The sequence below is a fragment of the Cetorhinus maximus genome, chromosome 11 (genome assembly GCF_964194155.1).
Source record: "Cetorhinus maximus chromosome 11, sCetMax3.hap1.1, whole genome shotgun sequence".
Taxonomy (NCBI): Eukaryota; Metazoa; Chordata; class Chondrichthyes; order Lamniformes; family Cetorhinidae; genus Cetorhinus; species Cetorhinus maximus.
This window is the reverse complement of record NC_135889.1, coordinates 68,778,832-68,805,760: the sequence shown is the minus strand read 5'-3', so window position 1 is coordinate 68,805,760 and position 26,929 is coordinate 68,778,832. Positions and strand designations below refer to the sequence as shown.

Here is a 26,929-nt window from a genome sequence, read left to right as displayed (position 1 = left end):
AAATCTCAAAGCCCAAATAAACACTCTCAAAAGGCTTAGGGCACTGGGATTCATCAATGACAGGAATCTAAGACACAAGAGTCAAAATAATCTTGGGTATGAAATTCAGAAAGCCTCAAAAAAATGTAATTGGCAAGGTGCCAAAATTTAAGCAGTTTGTGTAAATAGAGCCATAGTATGGTTACAACACAGAAGGCAGCCATTTGGCATATCGAGTCTGTGCTGGCTTTCCGAAGGAGCAATTCACCTAGTGCCACTGCCCTGCCTTTCCTTGTAGCCCTGCAATTTTTTTCCTTTTCAGAGAATGAATTCCCTTTTGAAAGCCTCAATTGACGCTGCCTCCACCACACTCATGCAGTACATTCCAGATCCTACCCATTTGCTGTGTGAAAAGGTTTTTTTTCCCCATGTCACCAATGCTTTTTTTGTTAATTACTTAAATCTGTGCCCTCTGGTTTTCAATCCTTCCATCAATGGAAATAGTTTCTCGCTATCTATTCCAGCCAGACACCTCATGATTTTGAATACCCCCATCAAATCTCCTCTCAATTTTCTTTTCTCCAAGGAGACCAGTCCCAACAACTTCAATCTATCTACATAACTCAAGTTCTTCATTCCTGGAACCATCTTTGTGAATATTTTCTGCATCCTTTCTTATGTCTTCATATCCTTCCTAAAGTGTGGTGCCCAGACCAGATGCAATATTCCAGTTCAGGCCAAACAAGCATTTCATAAAAGTTTAACATAAGGGTGCAAAAGCAAGGAAGTTATGCCCCTAAAGTCCAGGATGCCGTATGCTTTATTTACCATGCTCGCAACCTGGCCTGCCACCTTCAATGATTTATGCACATATATAGCCAGGTCCCTCTGCTCCTGCACACCCTTTAGTTTATAATGTCTCTCGACATTCTTCCTACCAAAATGAATCATTCTCACTTTTCAGTATTAAATTTCATCTGACACTTGACCGTCCATCCACCAATTTGTCTGCGTCCTCTTGAGGTTCTACACTATCCTCCTCTCAGTTCACAATATTTACAAGTTTTGTATCATCCGCAAATTGTGAAATTGTGCCCTGAATACCAAGGTCTAGGTCATTAATATACATCAAGAGCAGGAAGGGTCCCAACACCATTCCCCGAGGAACTCCACTATAAACTTTCTTCCTGTCTGGAAAACAACCGCTCGCCACTACTGTTTCCTGTCATTCAGCCAATCTCGTATCCATGTTGCTGTCCTTTATATTCCATATGCTCCAATTTTGCTCAAGTCTGTCATTTGGCACTTTGTCTAATGCCTCCTGGAAGTCCAAGTACACCACATCAACAGTATTACCCACATCAACCCTCTATGTTACTAATCAAATTAAACAATTTGCCTTTAACAAATCCATGCTGGCTTCCCTTAATTAACCGGCATTTACCCAAGTGATAATTATTCAGGGAAAAAAATAATAATTTCTAAAAGCTTCCCCATCAACAAGGTTACAGTGACTGGCCTGTAGTTGGACTTTGCTTTACACCCTTTTTGAACATCCGCAATTCTCCAGTTCTCTGGTACCACCCGAGTCTAAGGAGGACTGGAGAACTGTGGTGTATCTGCAATTTCCACTCTTTCTTCCTTCAGCATCCTTGTCTGTTATCTCATCTGGTCCTGGTGTCTTATCAACTTCAAGTACAAACAGTGAATCCAACACTCCCTCTGAATCAACTTTAAACCCTTCAAGTGTCTGAACTACCTCCTCTTCCACCATGACCTCAGCTGCATCTTCTTCCTTGGTAAAGACAGATTCAAAGTATTCAATACCTCATCCTCCATGTGCACGTCATTTTTGGTCCCTAATCGATCCCATGCCTTGTCTTACCACCCTTTTACTATTTATATGTCTACAGAACATATTTGCATTCCCTTTTATATTAGTTTAGTGTCAAGACTCACTGAGGATACTGCGCTTTAATATCAAGCCCCACTGTTCCCTGAGCCGCAACAAATGTGAAAAGTTTTATCAGACCACCAAATTGCCCCAATTCTACATAACTTTAATTTAGCTAAGCAGAATACGAGCACCAGGTTTGTAAACTTAATAAGTAAATAACTGTTTATTGAACAAATTGTCTTTAACTAGTGGCAATATAAAGAAATATGAATTGCTAACTTCTAACTCAATAACTTAAACTCTTCCCCTTCTTAAACCCCTATACACAAACACACAAACACACACAAAACATCCAAAATATGGATTTTAAGAGTGAGATAAAACAGTTCAAGAGCACCAATCTGGATTACAGGATTAGATGGGTTGATTTTGATTGATATCTTCCAAATTCCTTGCAGTTTGTTGTTGATGACACATCTGTGGTTGATTGATTGAAAAACTTGCTTTTCAATATCTCTCTGATGATTTTACCCCTTTTCCTCTTGACAGGAGTATTCAGAGAAAGCAGGTTAGAGATGTGAGGGATAGCCAGCTAGCTATTATGGCAGAATTGCTAGTAATCTTACAAAAACAGGAGAGATAGGTTTCAGGTCATCCCTTTTTTCAGGTTAGGGGCTGTTCTCCCCGCACTGTTACTGCACAAAACCCTGGTCACCAGGTCAGGAGCCAATTAAAATACTGCCATTAGGCAGTTCCCCCTTGTCCAGAACTCCTTTCCACACCATCCTATTTTCTTATGGTACCCTATGCTCCAGTATAGCAACATTGTAGATATTCCTCACCCTGTTCCAGCAAACATGTCTTTCAACTGCAGGCATGGTAGTTTTTAAAGCCACAGTCCAAGAAAAATAAAAAATAGGTTCTTTACATTAGTAATAAATTGCATATCTTTATCTTAGATTATAATATCATTAACATTGTATGAATTATAATTTAGCTTATGAGACCCATAGATATGGCACAAAACTATAGTGCACAATATATATCTGTTATAGCTTCTCAGTGTGTGGAATACATATAGGAAAGAAAAAGTCACAATCCCTAAATTTGAAGCTAGTGCACAAAGTGTTTACCCTTGCACTTCACCCAACTTGGCAAAAATGATTAATTAGCTAAGACATTAGAAATGTTGATGAGTACCAGCTCTGGTCATTAACCCATATCTGTTTTAAGGCAGATGATATGGTTCAGCAATACTCTTGAAATCTTCCCTCTTCAGGGATGTGTTCAGGTTTTGGAGATACAGAGTAGGTTGGAAACCTCATATCACAAAAATACTGTTGCAGACATCAACATTTAAACTAATTTTCCTGATTGCTTGTCTGAATTTATCCATGGTTCTAAAGCACGAATGAAAGAATGCTGCATTAGCCAGTGCAGAATTAAAACCACCTAAATCCTATAAACTATTATGGTAAACATTTCTTTTCAAGAGGATTAACTGTACGAAAAGATGGATTTGCACTTCTAGAAAATGTACTCGCGATGCTAAACATGCAGACACATTAATTCATTTCACTAGGACTACATTATGAAACTAGCACTTAAAAGGGCAAATACTTTGTACCACCCAGTTCTCTGAAGAGTAATGTTTCAAAAAGCTGCACAATACATAAAATGTTTCTTTGTACCAGCAGAGTGCAAGGTTCCAAGAGAGTTAAGCAACAGCTATATGAGTCAATCATCGATTGAATGCAGGGCCAGCAGTTGCACATCCAGATTTTTTCTTTTTAGTGAATACAATATAGACACAGTCTGGATAACTAATTTAACATAAATGTAATTGTTGTGACAACTTAAACAAGGTTACTGTAAGGAAATTTTTGGACTTTTAAAAGGTTGACCGTCAACAAATCGTATGGTAACCAATGAATTGGTTAATTAGGAAATTAGGGAGTTAAAGACATTATAACCAGAGCATCTTAAAAATATAAAGACTGATAACAGGACATAATTATATGGTAGTCATATCCTGTACAAGCAATTCTAATTCTATTATGCTACAGGTCTGATGTTTATAAGGTTGTTAAGTTTTGGGATGGTCTCTTTAGTTTAAGGTAAAATGGAGAAATAAAAGGTGGTCATGTGACCTGTTCTGAATTCTTCCTAACAAGCAGCTTGGGTAGCTCGGCTGTGAAAAGTTAATTTGGGTGGGGATGGGGGTAAAAGGCCCAGGTTGCCTTACTGGGGAGAAGGTGCAAGATATTCACACCTGTAAACAATGACCAGGGCAGCTAAGCTGACATTGGATAGACTGTTAGTCACCAAGCCAGAGGTATTAGCAATGTCAGGTTTTGTAAACTGTTGTACTTCAAACTATGTAATTCCAAGATAGAATGGAGCTGGAGGTCTGAGGGATAGTTAATTAGCACTTCTACCTGGATACAAGGTTGATGTGATTCATGTGGCCATGGAGATGGGCTTTGAAAGGGAAAAGTCCATGGCCAGTCATTTTAAATATCAGGTTACAGAATTTTTCTTAAGATATCCCTGAACCTCTCAGACAGGTCAGTCTGCAAGATTTTGGGCGAGTAAAAGCAAAGAGATAGAGGCTCTCTACAATAATAACAGAATGTATCAATTGTTCACCACGAATGCAAGTGGGAGCTCATGTTCGGATTAAAAGGAGCAAGTTTGTGAGGATTGAAACAAGGCTGGAGAGTTCGCCTAGTTTTGGCTAGAGGGGGGGATTGCTAGAGTAACCCTCACCACAAAAGTCAGTTCAGGGATTAGAAGTTATCCAGCTGAGAATAGCTTTGGACTTGTTCCTGGGGATTGAAGTGCCCATTTAAGGGACAGAACAAAGTATAAGTATGGAGGGGGAATTTCTGTCATTTTAAAAACTAATAGGGGGATCTTTTCTGTAGTTTAGAATATAAGTTGCCTACTGGATCGTGTTTGGACAATGTTGCTTTTAGTTTATTACATAAATATCTTAAAACTTGAAATCTTGAAGTATGATCCTTCCAGTTAACCCCACTGGAAATTCATATATCTTACTATAAGTTATCAGTCACTACTGGGACTGTAACAATTATAAGCTAATGACATTGTGTTCTTGCAAGTATAACAATGAAGATATCAACTTGCGACATGATTTACTTTTTTGCTCTGATTCCAGGTTGTCATTTTTTTTTAACTCTTATGAGTACCATAGATGAGTTCTCCGGGCTGGGATCAATCAGGTTGCTGGAATTATGGACAAGGTAACTGCCACAGTGGTACCATTTTCGATTTAACAATTCAAAAGGCATCAAATTTGTTCTGATTTCACACCTGGCTTTTGGCAGAATTTTCCGAGCCCACTGGCAGCGGGTGTGATAGATGGCGTGCATGGAAAATATGGCAGGACCCACTTCACATCCTGAATCGCTCGCAGATCCCTGCAGTCTTCCAGGGTCCACAGAGGCTGCAGGGTTGGCTCCGTGGGAACAAGGACTACCCACAGAGGCTGTGGTTGATGACACCCGTGTGGCAGCCTCAGACTGCAGCAGAGCGATGCTATAATGAGGCTCATGCAGCAGCTCACAACTTGGTGGAGCAGACCATCGGGATGCTGAAGATGCGGTTTCGGTGCCTGGACCGGTCTGGTGGTGCCCTGCAATACAGTCCGCAGAGGGTGTCACGCATCGTCGTCATCTGCTGCACCCTTTACAACCTGGCGTTGCAACGGGGTGAGGAGCTGGCTGAAGGGGAGATGGAGGAGCTACATGTCTCCTCTGATGAGGAGGACATTGACAGGGATGAGGCTCTTGCATTGGCTAGACGAGGGAGGCGCACTCAGAGGCCCTCACGGCTGTCAGATTTGTGGAGGATGATGACGACAACATGCAGTGAGGTGTCCCCGTAGATCCTCACATCGCAGTTGTGAACATTTGACTGGTGCTGCGATAAGCCAGCCTGGAATGTCCTCTGAGAATGCTCCTGTCATGAAGGTGCAGTGTAGGTCCTTATAGTCGCTCGATCGCAGAAGGATGATGACAACATGCAGTGAGGACACTCCATAGATCTTCACATAGCCTCTGAGAATGTCTGACTCCTGTCTGGCCGAGGGCAGCTCACTTGCGCTCTGTGATCAGGGTCATATCATAGAGACGCAGCCATGAAACTTTTAATGAATCTGATGCTGTGTCTGCCTTCAGCACCTCAGCCCTTCAGGAGTTGGTGCACAGTGTCACTGGTCACAGATGCTGGTGATGGGGGCCAGACCCACCTTAAAGGTGCTGAGAGTACACTGAGAGAATGAGAGAACTCTGTGGCACCTGCCCATGGCAATCTGGCAGCAAAAACTAGCACTGCTGAGGTGCAGTTATCAGTAATGTTTCCAGGAGAGGCTGGACCGTCTCTGTGGTCTGAAGGCCGCACAGAGCACAGGGAAGAGGCCCTGGACTGAGACACCTGCCTTTTATCTTGTGCAGAAAGGTTTCACATCCGAGTGACAAGAACACTGCTCATCAGAACAAGGAGCCATAGGCACGGAGACATTCTTGGGAGTTTATTCACAATAGTGAGCATTATGTACAAGTGATTAACACCTGTGCCCAGGCTGTGCAACTAATTCTCCTTAACTTTCCTAACCCTGTCGCTACATCTTGGTGCTCTCCGGACATCCACAGCGGAGGTGGAATCAGCCTGCTGACTGTGACGCCTTGTGATGATTTGACAGGTGTCCTCTGGAGGGCCCCAGCCTGCTTTTGGGGTCTTCCTGTGTGGCAGTGGCACCCTCCCTGGCCTGTGAAGCTGGATCTGCGGAGGTCACAGGAAAATAGGATTCGGATGGGCCGGTCATTCCCAGAGTGAGCTGGGTGGATGGGCCCGGAGTGAGCACCTGCTGATCCTCCTCCCTATGGGTGCCCGAGGGCCCCTGGCTGACTCCATGAGCGGAAGAGGTAGCTGGACTGAGATCGAGCTACCCAGCACCCCTCTCGCGTACACATTGTTGGAGGCCAACTATGGCATCAGTGATGGAGTTAAACCCATGCAGCAATGCAGGAGTGACATCCTGGACCAAGGTCTCCATGGCGGTCGCCATCCTGCCAGTGTTGACCTTGGTGCGTTGTAATGTCGGTGCTATCACCTCAGCCTGAAGGCAGACGGACTCCTCCATCGTGCCTTGCAATCTGAGTGCAGCGGACATCCCTTACTGTTGTTCCCTAGCTTGTCTTTGCAGCTCCAGCAACTGTGCCATGACTGAGTCCAGAGGCTCATCATCTGGCTTGGACTTTGCAATGTTCTGGCCTCCAGCAGTCGTCTAAGTGCCGGGGGCCTGGGAAGTCCCTGCCTCCACCTGCTGTGGATCAGAAAATGCGATATGCTCATCAGATTGCGATCCTGAGGCTACTCTAAAAGCTAGGTCCCACCGAGATGTGTGTCTCTGCGCTGATGGAGGGTGTGGGTGAGCCCTGTGACGGGACTTCAAGGAGGGTGACTTCAGATTTCTCTCTGGAGGTTTCTTTGGAGCTTGCTTGGAGGTTCTGGGTCGTGGACTCTGTCAGCTGCTTCCCAGGTGTGCCTGCGAAAGCAAGTGGAAATAATTAGTGCTTGGCAGTGGCCTGTGAAGGAGGAGACATCAGTCACGGCAGGGTTGTCTGATGGATGTTGCACTGCTGGATCCTCACTTGGTAGAGCACCGCTGACCTCACCGTCAGCACAGGACCGGTCTCGGTCATCGCCGGCCACCTGGATGGCTGTGTTTTCAAATTCTGTCAGAACTTTGAATTCCGGCATCCCTTCACCTGTCTGCGGCCTTTCCCTCCTGTTGTGAGCCAGTTTGTCCTGCATGGATAGAGATGGGGAGAGTGCATAAGGATGCCTGCCAGGCCAGATGATAAGTATGCCTGGGCTGTGTGGGTGGTGAGTGGTCCCATGGATGGGGTGAGGACAGTGACGGTGAGTGTGAAAGAGTGAATGGTGATGTCCCTTGCACTGGCAGTGAGTGAGGGTCTTGTGGATATGTGATGGGTTTGAGAGTGAGAGAGTGGGGAGTGATGAAAAGAGTGACTTACCTTGGCGAAGCGGAGGAGATCTTTCATCCTCTTGTAGCACTGAGTGGCTGTCGTCCTCTGCAGGGCGTTCACGCTGACCATGCTGCCACCGCCTCCCAAGCTGGGTTGGTGATATTGCTACCCATCCTGCGGCCAGAGTGGAGGTTGAGCACACCGTTGCGGGCCTACAAAGCATCCAGCAGTCGCTTGAGGGACCCGTTGTTGAAGTGGGGTCTGCAGTCTTTTTGCCTTTGCGGGCCATGTCTCCCAGGTAGTGGTGGTGAGCGCTTCGCTCGCGGCTGCCTTTTAAAGATGGCAGCCGGCATGATGCAACAGCGGGGTGATGGCGAGCGGGCAAATGAAAGTCCGCCCGGCGTGTTCCGCGGGAGTGAATATATAATGAGGTGGGCTCGAGGAGATACGGCGTGAAAAGCCGCCATTTTCATCGGTGGGTAGGACTCCATTTTACCCGCCCGCTACTGCACTTAGTGCAATTCTGGGAAAATTCAGCCTTTTAGCTTTCTGGCACCTGACTGGCTAAAATAGTAGCTTTGGCACAGATTTTTAGCCAAAGGCCAATTTTTTCCCACATGGTGAATCCCACTTCCAAATTAGACTTGGGTCAGGAGTGAGGGAGATATAAGCAGCGGAGGAAAACATCCAGAAAAATAATTCACACAGAATAATTGAAAATATGGCAGCTTGTTGTAAATTTTAAATAAATCTTAAAAAAACGGAACAGAGATTGATTATTGGAGAGAAGACAGATTATTGGAGAGAATACAAAGAAAGACAAAATACAGGAATAGTTCAGGTTATTCAGAAAAAAATATTTTTGTTAAAATGTTTTAGTTATACGGGTTTGGAATTACAGCAATGAAGCAATATCAGAAAGAGTAACTTTGTTATTTCAATGTTATCAAATTGTGTGAACTGAAGTTAAAAAATGGTCAGTTAAGTGAAGCTTTGAATTCTTTTGACCTGACAGAGTTATTTATACTTCTACATGAATAGCTTGTGTCCAATGTTATAAACCACAAAATAGGATTCCTTCTAACTCACTATGCAGTACGAGGGGAGATATGAGAAAATACGCAAATAAGCAAAACATTATTGCAAATCGCTAATAACTGAGTGTTCCAAATTGTCTGAAACATCATTCAAAAGGTAGGAAAGCAATTAGGAGCATTTCTATGAACACAAAGCAGGAAGTTCAGAATTAGCAGACAGGTTAAAAATAGACAACTCGCAAAGAGGAGAAAAATTCAAAAAGTAACACTTTTAACATTAAAACAAGCAATACAAAAGTTCCACACTGAAGCCCCATCCCTCTCCGATCTGAGGTTCAAGCTCCCCATCAATCCCAAAGTTGGATATTTGAATTTGCTCCTCAGGCCCTCCAATTCTGGTTAACTAAAGAACACATGCATCATGAGAACTGTTATTTTCCTCTAATGACTGAGAACCACCTGTGTGCACCACAAATAGCACCTAAATTTTTTTCTTTAGAGTTGTGAAATAAAGCTGTTATTTGGTGCACTGAGCAGGGCAAATGTTTATACTAGGGCTGGAAGGGGTTATAGATTAGGTGCTTTGATGTTGAGCTCAGATATGAAGAGCCAGAGTCAGTCAACCAGGCCTGAAGCATCATGAGTGACAATCTGTTCAAGGTCGTCCTTGGGGTCTTGTATGGGGAAAATCTCCTCGACCTTGTGCTACATCAATGGAAAAATACACTATAGAAAGCACGGGAGGGGGAGAAGGCAATTTTTGTTTAGAAAGCATGTAAACAATTGAAAACGGTTTTGGAGGTGAGGAGTGCACAGAAAGAGAAGAGAAAGAAATATTTAAACACTGAGCAGATAGTAACATGATGTTGACCATTGCACAAAGTAAGCAAAAAAATAATTGGATGTAAATAACAGATTTGAGAAAAGAATATTTCATATATTTTCTTCCATAGGTAAACAGGACAACAAATCTTATATCTGCAAAACTTGTGTTTCAGCATCATTTAATATTTTTATGTAGTGAATAAATTTGTTCTAATAGGGGTGAGTAAGCCAGTTTTGCACTTATGCATCAGGGGAATAGAAAAGACAAGAAGGAATGGGAGAGAAGAGAAAGAACATACATACGAGCTCGGGGCAGGAATAGGCCATTAGGCCCTTTGAATCTGCTCCGCTATTCAATAAGATAATGACTGATCTGATTGTGGCTTCAACTCCACATTCCTGCCTATCCCCTGATATCCTTTGACTCCCTTGTTTGTTAAGAATCCAACTACCTCTGCCTTAAAAATATTCAATGACCCTGCTTCCACTGCTTTCTGGGGAAGAATGTGCCAAAGAGTCAGGACCCTCAGAAAAAATTTCTGCCCAAAATGGGAGATTGCATGTGAGCTTTCCTAGCTTTACCAAGGATGACTCATCAAGCTGTCAATCAAAATTGCCACCTCAAATGTGGAAGCTCTCCTTTAGTTGCACTTCCTGATACGCTCAGCCAAATGGAAGCTGATCTAAGATGAAAGCAAAATACTGCAAATGCTGGAAATCGGAAATAAAAACAGAAAATGCTGGAAAAAAACTCAGCAGGTCTGGAGAGAGAAACTGAATTATTATTTTGAATCCGTATGAAGCTGATCTAATGAGTTGGTGGACAACTCAAACTAATCTGGTATACAGGAAACACAATTCTGGTAATTACTTTGGTACGTCAGAAAATGGACCTTATCATCTGATTTGTGTCCACAAGTTAATCTCTTGTGGTCTCAATTTAACTTCATGTACTTTAAATGAACCAAGTAATTTCCACACAAATAGCAACAAAGTACCATGATTGAAGAAATTTGTCTAAGTGTCAATGCTAAGTTAAGGCTATTTAGCATTGAAGCGTATATACAAAAGTAGGTTGTTCTAAAATAGAGAACTCTAATTTAGTTTTTGCTGCCCTACATCACTTTTGCACAGGAAATTTATACTGCCAATTAATAACTGTTGTCAATAATTCTTTACAAAATTTAATTCATGAAAGTCACCTGAAAAGTTTGAACATGAAAGCAATCCAAGTACCTGTAACAAGTAAGGTGATAGTTAAATACACAATTGACTACAGAGATATATTTTGAAGAGATTAGGGAGTCTGGCCAAACAACTGATACAAACTTGAACATTGTGAAATTACAAATTTACTACAGGAAAAAACCACCACCTGCTGGTATGGAACTGGTTATTACAATTCTCATTTCAAGTTAGCATAACAGTGCTTACATTAGCTAAATTAAGGAGTGTACAGCCTCAGCGAAAGCATTTGTCTAAACCAAGGCTGATGAGTAGCTGTTAGGCTACGTGTCTGTTAAAACTTTCTGGACTGAACATCTGAGTTCAACAATTTCAGATCACAACCACTGCTCAGATGCTGGGAATGATTCTGTTGCCATTTATAGCTCATCTAAACCCATCTTTTGTTTCTTGACTTGTGTTATTGCCACCCTCTTTTGCACCATTATTTCTGCAATTTATTCAGTCCTGCCTCACCCCCTATCACAGAGTTTCCCTCTTGTTCTTTTCTTCCTCTGTCCTTGTTTAAAATCTGTCACACCTGTAACATTTTCCAGTTCTGATGAAAGGCCGCTGACCTGAAACTTTTTCTCTCGTTACAGGAGCTCCCCGATCTTGAGTATTTCCATCGTTTTTTAATTATAGTAAACATGTTATCACCTCCCAAATTTATTTCCATCTTTCACAGAATTCCATTGGCAGGACTTTTTGGATAGCTGGGTTCCTTACACGCCTCTGCCAATCGCAGCTGCCCCACAAGCACTTAAGACTCCGAGGAGGGTTAATTTGCTGCAGATGGGACTTCTGCTCCTCAATGTGACAGATGTCCTGCCCCAGAGAGATACTGACCAAACTGACTGGCTGGCAGCTTTGTAGTCCCAGCAGCAAGAGTGACCAGGACACCCGGAGTCCAGGGCCAGGTAAGTGCACATTATCTCATGGTGGGAAGGGGAGGTGGGACCTGGGAGGGTGGGGGAGCGGTGTGAAGGTTGATGGAGAGGCAGGAGTGGGAAGGAGCACTTATGAGTGGCAGACCTGGGGCGGAGGGGGCGGGGCTCGACACCCAATGTAGAAAGGGGGCCCTTTGGGGAGGGGGGGGGGGGGGCAACACCGCCGTAAGCATGTGCCCAGCTGGGAACCCCCCCCACCAATCCCCAGCCCCGGAACTCTTCCGGCAAGCCTTAAAATTGATGCCAGGTAGGAAACTGACCTTAAGTGGCTTAAGGGTCTCAAAGGGGCGAAGAAGGTCAGCCACCCTGGGCCTCACCCACCCCACTTAAAATTGCAGAAATGTAGGACACCCGGGGAAATTAACCTGCACCCCACTTACAAATCCACTGGTAGGTAAATCAAAAATTCTGCTTCAGGTTCGAATCCCTCCAATCAGCTTTCTGTCTCTGCCACAGTGCCAAAAGAGCTCTTATCAAAATCACAAATGACAGCCCATGTGACTGTGACTGGTAAACTTTCCCTCCTTTTCTTTCTTGATCTCTCTGCAGTCTTTGACATGGTTGGCCACCCATTCTCCTCCAAAGCAGCTCAACTGTCATCCGGCTAGGTGTGACTGCACTTGCTTGGTTCCATCTTATCTAATCACAGCCAGAGTATCACTTGCAATGGCTACTCTTCCTGTAATCACAATGGTTAGACGTGGTATCCACCAAGGATCCATCCTTGAACCCCTTCTACTTGTCATCTATGTGCTGCTCCTCAATGACATCAGACAATGCAAGATTAGGTTACACGTAACATATATGTGATGACACTCCAGGACTTCCTCACCGCCATCTCTTTATTTCCTCCATTGTTGCCAAATTGTCAGGCTGTTTATCCGGCATCCAGTATCGGATGAGCAGAAATTACCTCCAATTAAATATTGGGAAGACTGAAATTATGGTTTCAGTAGCCGCTCCAAACTCCGTTCCCTAGCTAAGACACCATTCCTCTCTCTGGCAACATTCTGAGATTAAGCCAGACTCTTAAGAATTTTGGCCTGAGATGAATCTGTAAAGGGTTAACGTCAGAAGCATACAGGATGACATAGTAATGATATCAGATCACATGACTGAGAAGTCAAGCGATCTGGATGGAAGAGTTCCAACCTTGTGTAGAGGTACAAATGTATGAATACTTGCTGTAAATAAAGGGTAATGGTTCCGAGAAATTATCGACTCATGCAACACACCTTGGGAGAATAGACAATCTCCAAAACACCTGTCTAGACCCTGACCACACAGCAAAACAGTTCAGAACTCACATTATTGCCATCACTAAGACCGCCTATTCCCACATCCATAACATCCCTCGAATTTGCCCATCCCAGCTCATGTGCTGCTGAAATCTTCATTAATGACAATGCTATCTCTAGACTTCACTATTTCAACACACTCCTGGCTAGTCTCTGACATTCTACCCTTCGCAAACTTGAAGTAATCCAAAACTCTGCTGGCTGTGCCTTAACTCTCAGCAAGCCCCATTTCCCATCAACTCAGCACTCGCTGACTTACATTGGTTCTCAGAAAAGCAACACCTTGATTTCAAAATTCTCATCTTGTTTGCAAATCTTTTGATGGTCTTACCCTCCCCATCTCTGTAATCTCCTCCAGCCCCACAACCCTCAGAGATATCTACACTCTCCCAATTCGGGCTTCCTGTGCATCCCCAATTTTAGATGTTCCACCATTGGTGCTGTGCCTTCATTTGCCTCGGCCCCGAGCTCTGGAATACCCTCTCTATAACTCTCTCTCTCTTTCCTCTAAGACACATCTTAAAACCCACCTGTCTGACCAAGTCTTTGGTCATCTGACCTAATGTCTCTTTATGTGGCTTAGTGTCATATTTTGTTTTATAATGCTTGAGCAGACAGGGGAGAGATGTTAAGATGGTTCCCCTTTATTCCACCTCTCAACTGATCGAAGACATGTGTTTTAAAAGAAACGTCCAGTTGTTTGATAATATCCTATCCAGACATTCAGGCTAGCTCGTGTAGTTCCATGCATATTGACAGAAAACGAAAGGTCAAGTGGATCTCTCAATTCCATTTTATCTTGAAAGCAGAGTGTGCAGTCTCCAGTTTGTTTTTATAAATGCACATTTTCCTTAAATCCATGAGTCTAAATGCATGAGTGTGACATGCTTGTGAAGCACTTTGGGATTGGGATGCTGCATTAAAAGTGCTACATAATTGTTGTTGTATCTTTGACCGCCTTTCTTTTCAACGGATGAAATAAATGTTCACTTTAATCTCAAGTTTGCTAAAAGTTAGTTTGAATAAAATTTAAATGCAATTCAATAAAGTTAATATGCAATCGCATGAAACTGCAGTTTTTTCAACTGAAAATGAGAAAAATTATTGCACAACTTCCAAGTACTCAGAAACTCAACAGTATTAGCTCTTCAATGGTGTGCTTGAAAAGCAGTTAGTAATTTCACTTATTGTGCTGTTAGGTTAATCAAAATATCATTTTGCTAAATGCATCTGCTGCATTTTAAACAAAAATTATACCAATTTATAGATCGCACTCAAACAGAGATTTAAAATTTAATCTACAAATATGAAATGACATTTATAAACAAATTTGAGTTTTGACAGCTTGCTACTATATTATTTCAAGCACCACGATTCTTTGTGCACAGTGAGTCAACTGGTAATAACTCCTAATGAGGTAAAATGCAGGACTGCGATAGATATTATTTGACAGTTCTTTCCCATTAAAGTGGTCTCTTAAACCTGCCAACTAATTGTCGCTGTAGTAATTGGATAAGCAACGATCCCAAACTACTTTGTGGGAAATGAGTGTCCAATAGCAATACAAATTATGAATATTTTAAAATTGCTTCCTTTGAAGTCATCTCATGCTTGAGTGCATCTCTTACAGTTCCAATGCCAAACTAGCGGAAATGACTCAATGACTTTATGGTACACAAGTTTGGAATTGATGCAATTATGGTCTCTAAACTACCTAATATACAGTTGGTCCGCTGAAACAAAAGTCTAGTAATTATACAATAATCAAAAGCTACTGTTCAGTAGATTGCCCAACTGAAAATATAAATCAAGCTACAAAATGAGTGTCAAATTTGGGGAGTGGGGGTGAGGGGGGGAAAAATAGGAAATCCAGACAAGTTGGTAAGATTTCCAGTTAAGGCAACATAGGTGGGATAACAAAATTTTGGTTTATGTGCTTGCATTACGTCGTAAGACTGATCTCGTTTTCCAGCTCAAGTACTAAAATTTGGACATGAACTCAAAAATAGCGAATCACTTTCACACCAATTGTATCCAACTTTGTAGATCAGCATTTGTCCACAAAATGCAATTGTCTGACATATTCTTCAATGGATTATTCTCTATTTTCCATAATATCATTTGCATAGCCTTGAGCATTAGTGATGCCAAATACTCGTCAAAAAAAATACTTTTGTTTCTTACACTGTTCAATATTTTGTTTACATAAAGCAGATAACTTATTGGTATTAGAATATTAACAGTGCTTAAATGTAACATTTAATTTGTTTAATTTAATGAACATGTTAAATGTAAATTGTTAGTGTTAAAAATCCTGTGGGTGTGTGCACTTAATACAAGTGTTCACACATACCCTATGAACATTTTTCTCCCTCCCATCATGCTTTTGTCACAATTAAATTTCACTAATTTTATTTACCTTCGATTTGAGTCCCTTTTGTTTGGCTTCAAGGTAAGTGGCATTGTTGATTACTTTCTTAAAATTTCTAGTTGCATCTCAGACAGGTGGTACTGTTTTCACCATATCTTGAAACTACTAAGTTCAAATATGTGACCTAATACTCACTCTTCACCTGTAGCTATTGTTCCTCCTTGTCCCTATCATTGTGACTGGAACCCTGACCCATGTCTGTCAGACATGGTGCCTCAACTTGAAGTCCAAATGCACCCTGCAGGTCCAAAAATCTTGCTTCTGGCTGGTGCTGGCAAACCAGCATAGAATTCTTCCGATGCATTTTTACAAAAATAAAATGCAGTTGTATCTATTTTACGAAATAAAGAGTTCTCCACAGATCACACCAAGGGGGTACTTTTAAGTAATCTCCCCTCCCATTGCTGCTGGACTGTCCCTCCTGTCCTTAACACCTATACATTTCTCCATCTCCCAACACACCATAATAAGGTATTACCTCCCAAAAAACCCATTTCCATCAGCAGCACCCTGCAACCCTTTCTCCCCATTACCACTAGCCCACCTCTGCCTGCAACATCCTTGGTCTTCAAAGACAGCAATAAAATTAATTACTCAGCTACAGCAGTTGAGCTAACTTTTAACATTACTAAAAGCCACTGACTTGAGAGTAGGGCAGAATAGAGCTTACCATACTGCACTCTCAACCCAGAGGTCATTAATTCAATTTGTGTCACAGCAAATTAAATTCTGGTAAGCACCAGAAACAAAAATGGCCATGAAAGCAGCAATGGTCATTAAAAACCCAGCTGGTTAAATTCTCTTCTTAAAAGGAACCCTTTCATCCTTACTCAGTCTGGATTGCACATGACTAGTCCAGAATTGTGTGATTGACTTTTAATTCTCTGTGAAATGACCGAGCAATCCAACAGGTTGTGAAAACAACCACCCCAGTGCCACTTCTCAGAGCAACTGGAGATGTATAATAAAGGCAGCCTTGACAGTGTCATCAACATCACGAGAATGTATATTAATAGAACAAATAAGAATCACATACTCCTGCAGTACTCTTAAAATTCATTGATCAATTCAATCGTGGTACATTAGCAGGCCTGATGATATATTTGGCCATATGCACAATGAAACAGCACTATATCGTACTAACTCAGTTAGCTACATCATGAAAAAATTTTTAATTCATTTATGGGATGTGGACATCACTGGCAAGGCTAGTGTTTACTGTCCATACCTAATTGCCCTTGAGAAGCTGTTGGTGAGTTACCATCTCAAACAGTTGCATTCTACGTAGTGTAGGTACAGCCAGTGTTATTAGAGGAGTTCGAGGATTCTTACCCAGCGACACAGTGAAGAAATGGTGATACATTGCAAGTCAGGATGGTTGTGATTTTGGAGGAAAATTTGCAGGTGGTGGTATTCCTATACACCTGCTGTCCTTAGTTTTCTAGGTTGTAGATGTCATGGATTTTGAAAGTGAAGGAGCCTTAGTGAGCTGCTACAGTGCATTTTGTAGATGGTACACACTGCTGTTACTGCGCACCCGTGATGAAGAGATTGAATGTTTAAGGTGGTGGATGGGGTGATCAAAGTATTTCATTCACGTCTTAACGACCGGGTTTTCCAGGCAAAGTTGCACCATCTACCTCGGAGCTCGAAAAATCTGAATCTGGCCATTCCCCCTTCACTGTGGCTAACTCTAGTGCAAACAATGCAACCCCAGTAATGCAAACTATGGCTATAGTTTTTTTTGGGAAAAATATACTTTATTCATAAAATATCTGAAACAACATTACAAAACATTTCTAAATAGCCATCACAAAAAGTGCAATCATATTCAACTTTTACACATGGATCACGAGGTGCTTCAATATAATCAATGAATATTAGGCATTTCAATATGGTCATTACAGACAGTACAATGGTATTGGAGTTATCAACATACATCATGTTGCACTCTGGGGTGCTTCAATACAATTATAATATTTAGTATTCACTACATCCATTAATTGTGAGTCGTACAGCCCGAGGGGTCTATACAATTCCCAGCCCCTTGGTGCACTATGGCAGAAAAGTCTTAGACAGCGACCTTTCCCCATTGCGCCTTTGAGGCGGCTGCCCCAAGCTTTAGTGCGTCCCTCAGCACGAATTCCTCAACCTTGGAATGTGCCAGTCTGCAACACTTGGTCAAGCACAATTCTTTGCACTGGAAGACCAACAAGTTTCGGGCAGGCCAAAGAGCGTCTTTCAGTGAGTTGATGATCCTCCAGCTGCAGTTGATGTTTGTCTCGGTGTGTGTCCCTGGGAACAGCCAGTGGAGCACAGATTCTTGTGTCACAGCACTACTCGGGATGAACCTCAACAAAAACCACTGCATCTCTCTCCCGACCTTCTTTGCAAAGGCACATTCCACATGGTGGTGAACAACGGTCTCTTCCCCACCACAGCCACCTCGAGGGCAATGTGCAGAGGGGGTTGAGACTCCTGGCGTGTAAGAAGGATCTAACGGGGAGGGTCTTTCTCACCACCTACCAAGCTACATCTTGGTGCTTGTTGGAAAGTTCTGGCAATGAGGCATTCTGCCAAATGATTTTGACAATCTGCTCAGGGAACCATCCGACAGGATCCACCATCTCCTTTTCCTTTAGGGCCTCTAGGACCACTGCCTGGAGTTTAGGTTCCTTCAATTGCTTCCCTCCCTGAATATGAATGAAACTCCTCCACATTTCCTCCGCTGCTCCAACAGTTTGCCTTGGCCACTTTTAGGATGCTGTTGCCACCAAGCCTTTCTACGGGCTAATCCTTCCCCCACCCGCCCTCCAATAGCTGCCTTATTATCTCTCCCCAATTTCCAGACTGTTAGGAATTGCATAATGCAGGGACGATGTCCAAAATGCAGCTGTCCCCCGAAAACCACAATCGTCCGAAAGCTGGAAGTGTGAATATGGGAATGAGTGCTTTTCTCTGCAAGTGATGCTCTGGTATGATGCCGCTTGCTGATTCCCCCCAATGCGATAAGAGGTGCCTGCGGTCAGACACCTTTTTCTCTGGTATTACCGCATGTGTTTCTGTTTGAGGCCGGGAGACGGCTCCTGGGTCAGGGCAGACCCTCCCCGCCGCACGCGATATTGCTGCACTGACCCTGAAGGCGCAGGAACCCCAGGACTGAAGATCCGATTGGATTGCGGTTAACAGCAATGTCGAAGCGCTCGGCCAGCTGCAGGGAGCGGGATCAGTGCCCCCCTCCCCAGCCGAGAGAGAGCTGAAAAACCCGGAAGCGGAGTTTATAAATCCGCCATTCCACAGCCGGCGACCTGCTCCCTGCTCCGTGCAACCACTGGGCGCAGCGGAGACCGAGGGCAGTCAAACGGGGCCGGAAGCAACTCGGCCTGACTTTGGGGAGCCGCCCGGACCAGGTCCGAATCCATCGGATTGAAATGTGTAAAACCCGCGGGAAAGGAGGTCGGATTTTGCCAGTAAAAATCCAAGAAAACCCGGCAGAGTCTCGGTCCCAATGGCGGCGTATTTTGGACGTGGTGCCAGCCCTGTGCTTAGATAATCTGTCCTTCTCTTTCGGTGACTTTAAAATACAGAAATTAATGTAATTGCGAATTTTACACTTCAAAATGGCTGTCTTGGTGGATTACCAATGGCATTCTGGAAATCCTGGATTTTGGCCATAAAAGGAGCGAGATGATTTGAGGGATGCGACTGGGGAGAAGAGGGGGCACCAGATGTGCCCCAAAAGCTGTGCCATATCCCACTTAGCCCTTTCCCATACTTCCTGTCCTTGGCAACGACAACACTTACGCATCTCAAGCCACCCAATACTGAACAACTTTTAAGATCCCTTTGTCAAACCTTCTGACACCCTGCTCATTCCTCAAAAACCCCCAGGACTCTCCCAAGCTGCTCATCAATCCCAGGGCTGCCACTACCCCAGAACCCAAATATTTCATTGGGTCTGCCATTGGGTGGGGAGGGAGTGATGGGGGTTATCTCATTTGCCCAATTTCTACTCTATCATTGTAATCCCTTCTCAGTTATTCCAAACACCAAGTCAGCTACTCACACTCCACATGCTCATCAAATGCGCTCGGCCCCTCGTAGTTCCCAAACGCCACCTGTACGGCTCGATCCCAGAACACACACTACAGATCCTAACAATCACACTCCCAGGCTGACTGCCACAAACTGCAAACTATGACTGCCACACTATGACCACTTATCACAGACCCCAAATCTCAGTCTCCAACATGAAAAATTCCCCTTTCATTCATACTCCCAGCTCTCAAGAAACACACTGCTTTTGCCAGTATCCATGACCCCTTCCCAGTGCCATGACATCCCAGGATTCATCTAACATAAATCATATGCCCCCATTCCCCAATAATACCAACTGCCTACCTACCTGGAAAAGTAGGCTATGAATATTTTTACACTCGTTATTTGGATAAAGTTTACTAGAAATATTTTTTAAATACTATTTATACACACTCGTACTTACAAAGCATTGACTCGGAACTTCTTGGATCGTCTCAATGCAAGAGCAGGACTATTCGCAAAAATTTAGGTGCGGCACAGACCCAAGATCAGCTAACGGTGGTGTAACTGAAACTGCAGGAATTTATTGGCAATTATCTTTCTTGAATTTTTGAAAATTTCCAATCTCTGTCACCAACCCACAAAATGCATTCAGAAACACTAAGCAACTGGAATTGCCTTCCTAATGGACATATCTCTATACAGCATAATAATGCTGAGACTCTGATAGTGAGATATCTTGGCAGGAGAGAGCCGCCCTTCCGCTGTTCCCCCTACTAGTGGTGTTACATTTGCACTCATTTTATATTCTGATGTATGTAAATGAGCTCTACAGAAAATTTACCCACAATTTTCTATTGTCCAGATTGGGCTGAAACTGGTATAAATTCTGCACAAGTCTGATCCAGAAAATTCGGGTCAATTATGCCAATAGCATTTGAACTGTAAAGATTTGATTCTTAAAAAGGTGCCCTGACATAGGATATTGATTCAGGCAACTTAATAAAACCTCAAATGGACATGTAAAAAAAAAGTGAAATCTCAGTCCACATTTTAAAATTACCAGTAGATTGCCTTCACAGCATCCATGCTGTCAGTACATATTATGTACTCTGATGAGCTCGCCAATGGCAAGAGTGAAATGTAGATTTTCAAAATGCACTAGGATGTCATGTGCATTCAATTATAAAAAGTTCAGTTAGCATTCATATAAAAAGGTTATGTTTCCAGTATCCTAGTTTATTAAAAAAATGAGATGGATACTTAATTTTGCAATTGAAGATTTAATTTAAATGCATATTTGTAAATCATCATAAAATCAAACTAAGATTATTTCACCGATGCTAACTTCAAATTATTGCAATGAACTTGGATTCTAAAACAGCGACTGAGGCAATGTAGCTTTGAATCTTCAAATTCCACTTATGTCAAAACCAATAAAGCAAATAGAACTTTCAAAGTTTATTAGAAAATAGAATTGGACAAGTCTATCGAGCAACAAAGCAATCGTACATTGTAATATTTTTCTGAAAAGTTAAAACTGTAAACTACTTAGACACGTATGTCAAAGGGTTCAAATTAGCAGATAAAGATTTGTAATAACTGCAATAATTGGCATTAAAGTTTGAAATTTATAAGTTATTTAATAGAGTATTTTCATCAAGCAAAGCAGTTCAATAAGAGAATCCGCAAGTTGTACAAGAAGCCATTCAGGATCCTGTGAAGAAAATTATGGATTTACCTTTTACACGCAAAACCCTCATTAAACTCAGCTTTGATAAAGGGTGTGCACCTACTTTTTAATCCATAATTTATTTTGACAAATATTTCTGCTTTTATTTCAGGGATTTTGTTTTTATTTTAGTTTATAATGTTTGCAGTTTTTGTTTGATGCCATGTAAGGATCACCTTACAACATAGCAGCAGAGTTACACATCAAATGAGAACCTATGGGCGGTATTTAATGGGAAACATGCCAGGTGAGGGGCATTTAATTAGGCAGGAGCGGAAATTATGTTTTCTGACATCGGGTTGAATTTGAAGATAAAGTGGGTGGTGTGTCAGTGGTGGAGCAACCAACACTTCCAGGTGGCTGAAACCTATTTCCCATTCATTTACATACCATGAATACCCATTAATGGGAAGCACAACAAATTCAGTCCTACCTTCAAGATAAAGTCAGTGGTGCAGGGGCAACTCGTGCCTCCAGCTTCCCGATAGATAAAAGATGGCATACATCAGACGAGGTTGTTCAATCTTTGGATCTGAGGTGAGGTTTTGTCTTTGTCTAACTCAGCAGCACAAAGGACGTTAGCAGAGGAAGATAGCAGAAAGGATGCAGCAGAGGTAAGAGTGTGGTGCTCAGGTGCTCAAACAGCACAGTGGCAAGGCTGGCAAGAAGGTGGGGTTTGTGCTTGGGTCCTGCAGCAAAAACGCAAGGCACTGGCACATTTGTAAGGGGGCCAGGGGGGTGGTATCTGAAGAAAACCAGGCTCTGGCCTTGAGGGTTGGGTCCAATATTGTTGTGGTCTCGTCCTGTGTGTCCAAGGGAGGCAGCTGCACCACACATGGCAGGTCAGTCAGGTAAGGGACCTTGAGTTTGTAGCAAGGCGGGTCCAGCTGCCAGGTCACAGTGTCAGTGTCCATCGACATGGAAGCTCCTACCTTGCTGGAGATCAGGTGTCGCAAGGAAATTTTTACCTTGCAGGAGATCAGCTTGCTGTGGGATGGGAAAAGCTCTGGGTGTAGCCCAAGGGAGGATCATGCATTCCCATTGGTCAGCTGCAGCTGCTCCAGCAATGAAAACCATGTCAGAGGTGCTCAGATCATTGCCTGTCTTCTTCACACAGTTCACTTGCAACCTCGGGTGGTGGAAGAGAGGATTTGCCAGAGGAGGAATTTGGTCGCACAATAACATAGGCCACAAAGCCATCAGCCAGCACCAGCCGAGGGGGGAGGTCGGTCAGCAGGAACCCAACAAGGGCTATCTTCATTACCAAAGAGCAGTGGCACGTCAGTGCATGTACAGAATGTGCACCCTCAAGCTGTCTGAAAGGCAATGTCGGAGATGGCTAAGGCTTTTTCAGGAGGAGGTCACTGACCGGTGTGTACTCCTACAATAAGACCTGCAGTCCTGTGGCTTTGGGGAGGGACCCCATGTCAGTTGCCCTCAAGGCAACTGTGGCCCTATCCTTCTACTCCAGCGCTCATTTCAGGGCTCCATGAGGGACATGTGTGGCAATTCCCAGGCTGCAACACATAGGTGCACATGGAGGGGACAAATGCCCTGTTCAGAAGGACCAATGAATTAGTCAGATTCTCAACAGATGCTGATAGCCAAACTGCTAGAGCAGTTGACTTCGAGATCATTGCACAGTTTCCACAGGTACAGGGACTGCACACATGGGGCCATTTGGGCTCCCTGGGAACAGCCAGCTGCATCTGAAAATCAGAAGGGGCTTCACTCCCTTAACATTCATGTTGTCTGTGACCACCAGAAAATAACTATATGCAGGTGCGTGCTTGTTTCCAAGGGAGCTTTTATGACACATACATCTAGAAATTCCTAGCTGCCAGAGCTATTCCAGGCCCCAAGTGCAAGATTGGATCCTCGGTGACAAGGATTACTCCCTCAGCATGCCTCATGACACCAGTATGCCATGCTAAAAGCCATGCAAAGGAGTGTTACAATACGCACATTGCTCAATGAGGGCAATCATAGAGCACCCCATAGGATTACTCAAAATACACTTCCCATGTCTTGACCGGTCTAGCAGAGGATTACAATATGTACCATGGAGGGTGGCCAGGATATTTGCCATCGGCTGTGCCTTGCACAATGCGCCATTGCAAAGGGAGAAAAATTGCCAATCAAGGAGAGAGGAGCTGCTAACCACACACAAGGATGATAGGGAGAATTATGAGGACGACAGAGATCTTGCAGCAGCTATCCCAGATGCCAGGGCCACGCAGAGGCGTGACAGGGATGTCAGGGACAACATCATCTTCAATAGTTTTGACCATAAGTGATGCTCCTACCTGACCATCATTTCCTCAGCTACAAACCTTTTGCTGCTCAGATAGGGCATCCACCTCTCCCAGCCTCCATCTGAAGTTACCTCACTATTCATGTCTTCTAACCCCTGGAAGACCAAGGGGAGTGGTCCATTTTCCCACTGGATGAAAAGAGATGACTCCAATCTGAGCATACCAGCTTTGCACTGACACTCGTCAATGAAGCTATCATGAGCAATCTCTCTGCTCCTTGACTATATTGTCAAGGCCATGATTGCACGAGCAGCACATCACTTCTAGCGCTCAGTGACCTCAGCCAATCTGCTTGGCAAGTCATTTAAGGGGAAGCCATTAGATACTGCATGTGTAACCATGTCACATTGCCTTGAGAATACAATTCGCATCACACACATTACCACCCAATAAAGTCGGGCTTCTAGCACACCGCCACATTGTTGCCTACACAAGATGTCCGTCAGTCTCCCTCATTCAGCAACTGCTGCAAGCATGACAGTGCAATATACCCTCCGAAGGACACCCCAAAAAAATGCACATAGTGCACACAGTTGTCAAGTAAACAAAATATACTGAGATATCTGTACACATGTGCATACCATAACAGCGTTTCAGCACCTGCGCCACCATTATGCCCTCAATACTTAATTTTACATTTACAACCACTATGCTTTTTGTGACATCAGCAGCTGATGAGGAAGCAGGCTGCTGAGAGTGATCCCCCATTGCGTGATTGCAAGTAGGACATGTGCCCGTTGCACAAGCTTAAAACTCTTCATTGTGATTGCGTGCGTTGTGGCTTCTGACGTGTAAACGGAAGTGGCCCCTATGTCCTGTCCTGCCATTGGGAGCCACACTTCTTATTAAATTCTGCCCTATGAGTCAATGTCCTCAAGATGCAGGTACAGTCCTACCCCTATCACCAGGCAGGAGGGTCAATGTAATTTGCCAACTGTAGGCGCTAGCCAGCGTAACCAATTTTTTGAATTTAGTTTTTAAAAATCATTGAAGGGAACCTGAATGTTTGTATCAGAAGTATCAACCCACCATGCAACAAATTTCCAGAGGTGGATTCACCAAGGCCCGGAGTTTCTCAAGAGACTGGAATTTCACCACAAATTCTTGTTCAAGTTCAGACCCTGGAGGATGCACTTTGGTACTGGGTTAAGGAGGATCCAGAGGGCAGATTGTGAACCTGCCCTTGGAAAGAGCTTCTCTTCAACCAGGGAAAGGATCTGAAATTCGGACGGTGACCAGGTGCCAGGTTCAGTGTGTGCCACAGAGTGATAACTTTCAGAAAAGGTTATTATTGCTGGAGGAATTGAATAATGTCAATTTTGCATGGTTTAAAATAAAAAGCAGCGAGAGGAAGAGCTTTCTTCTCTCAGCAGGACCCTGGTCTTTTTACATCAAGTCTTCCTCAGCAACTTAAACTCCTGGAATCAGAGAAGGTCAGAGTGTGAAAAGGGCAGATGGAAGGTGTCCTTCAGCAAATAAGTTAAATGGCCAAGTGGGTTCTCATCTTGCTTGTCAAGTTAATTTAAAAACAGATTATGGCTATCATGTGAAATAGGTGGGTTCGCAGCAGTGGCAGGAGTACTAGAGACTACTTTGAGGAGCTGGGGATAAGGACTTATGACTCTCGAGATCTGAACAGCTGCTGAACTACACAAACTAATCTGCATGAACATACTTTAAATGGCGGCTTTGTAATTGACCTATGGCAATAGCAAACGCTTAGCGCCATTTGCCAAATATAAGCAGCTGTCAGGGATATATGGGAAGGTGCAAGTCATGGGGGCTGTGCCAGCAACAAATTCTATTGTTATATAAAAACATAAAACTTTGGTCATTCAGTCCAACCAGTTCATGTCAGCGGTTAACCTCTACGTGAACAAACTGTTCTAATAACATTTACCTGACCTCTTCACAGTTCCCTTTAACGCCATTTCTTCAATCTGCCTATCCCATCTAATTTTTAATGTTGATCGTTTCCACTTCAACAAATGTACGTGTGCAGAAGTTACTCTTCTGCTTTGTTCTAAATCATTAAATAAAATTTTGTATCTATGGTCTCTCTTTCTTGGAAAGAGTCAGGTTCTATCTACCCTGTTTGACCTTCTCAACTTTTAACACTGTTCAAGGCATTCTACACAGATTTTAAAATTTTACATAGTCCGATTACTATTTGGCCTATAGATAATATACTATTTGGCCTATAGATACTATGCTATTAGCTTTTTAAAAGCCTTTCACCCCAAGGTACTTTCTTTAAATGTCATGTGAACATGTACTCTAAATCTTTCTGCTCCTTTGTGGTACCAAGTCTACTTCCATAATTTGTGCTGTTATTTTTTTTTACCAAATCCATCACCTCACATTAACTGAGATCTACCACTTTGCTTTGTGAGCCCATTCCCCATCTTAAATAATATCCCTTTGCAGCTTCTTTTGGTATTCTAAGGAATTAACTGAAGATTTTGGTACCATCTGCAAATTTCAATATCACCCCCTCACGCCTATATCTTTATTGATGATATACACAGTGAATGGAAGTGGCCGAAGAACTCAACTCTATGGAACACCATTTCCAACTACTTGGGAAAAGCTGCCTTTAATGTCTATCCTGTTTTCTAACAATTTTGAATCTAGTTAATTGTCCTCCTACAATTTCACACATTATTCTCTATTGATCTCCAATGTGGTACCTTGTTGAAGGCTTTCTGAACATCCATGTAGACCGCATTTACTGCACTTCTCCATCTGCCTCTTTAGTTAACTACTCAAAAATATGACAAGCTCGAAAATCCCTTTTGAAATCCATGCTGGCTACTTCTATTTATTATCACTTCATCCAGATGTGTGGTAATTCAGACGTAAGTAACATGAGCAGCTCCAATACATCATCCTCTGAAGATCACTTACCTCATCAGTCCACTCCAAGAAATATTTGTTTACTGCTAACTGTTCTTTCTGCCTCTGTCACTAGCCATGTAACCACATTCCCCTCGATTCCACGTCATTTTCTGCACCATCACTTAGTTGATTTTTGAAAATCCATATACACCATATCAGTTGCAATGCCTATATTTATCCGCTGTTGTTTCAACATATTCTGCAACATTGGTAAAGTATTACCTATCATTCAGAAATCTGTAAATAGCCCTAATTAATATTTCACCAAGTATAGAAGAATTTTTATTA

At 42.9% G+C, this 26,929-nt stretch overlaps 1 protein-coding gene across 2 annotated transcripts in view; it reads right to left on the bottom strand.

The window, feature by feature from the left end:
• The window catches only part of arl6ip6 (ADP-ribosylation factor-like 6 interacting protein 6), a 51,035-nt gene that overhangs the window by 15,176 nt on the left and 8,930 nt on the right, over window positions 1–26,929 (bottom strand). Inside the window, exon 4 of one of the 2 annotated variants that reach the window (XM_078552190.1) lies at window positions 2,646–2,719. The exons of the other annotated variant lie outside the window; for it this stretch is intronic. Coding sequence (XP_078408316.1) covers window positions 2,671–2,719 — 49 coding nt within the window. The 3' untranslated portion in view covers window positions 2,646–2,670. Of the gene's footprint in view, window positions 1–2,645; window positions 2,720–26,929 lie in introns of those variants that run through there. 2 annotated transcript variants of the gene reach the window in all.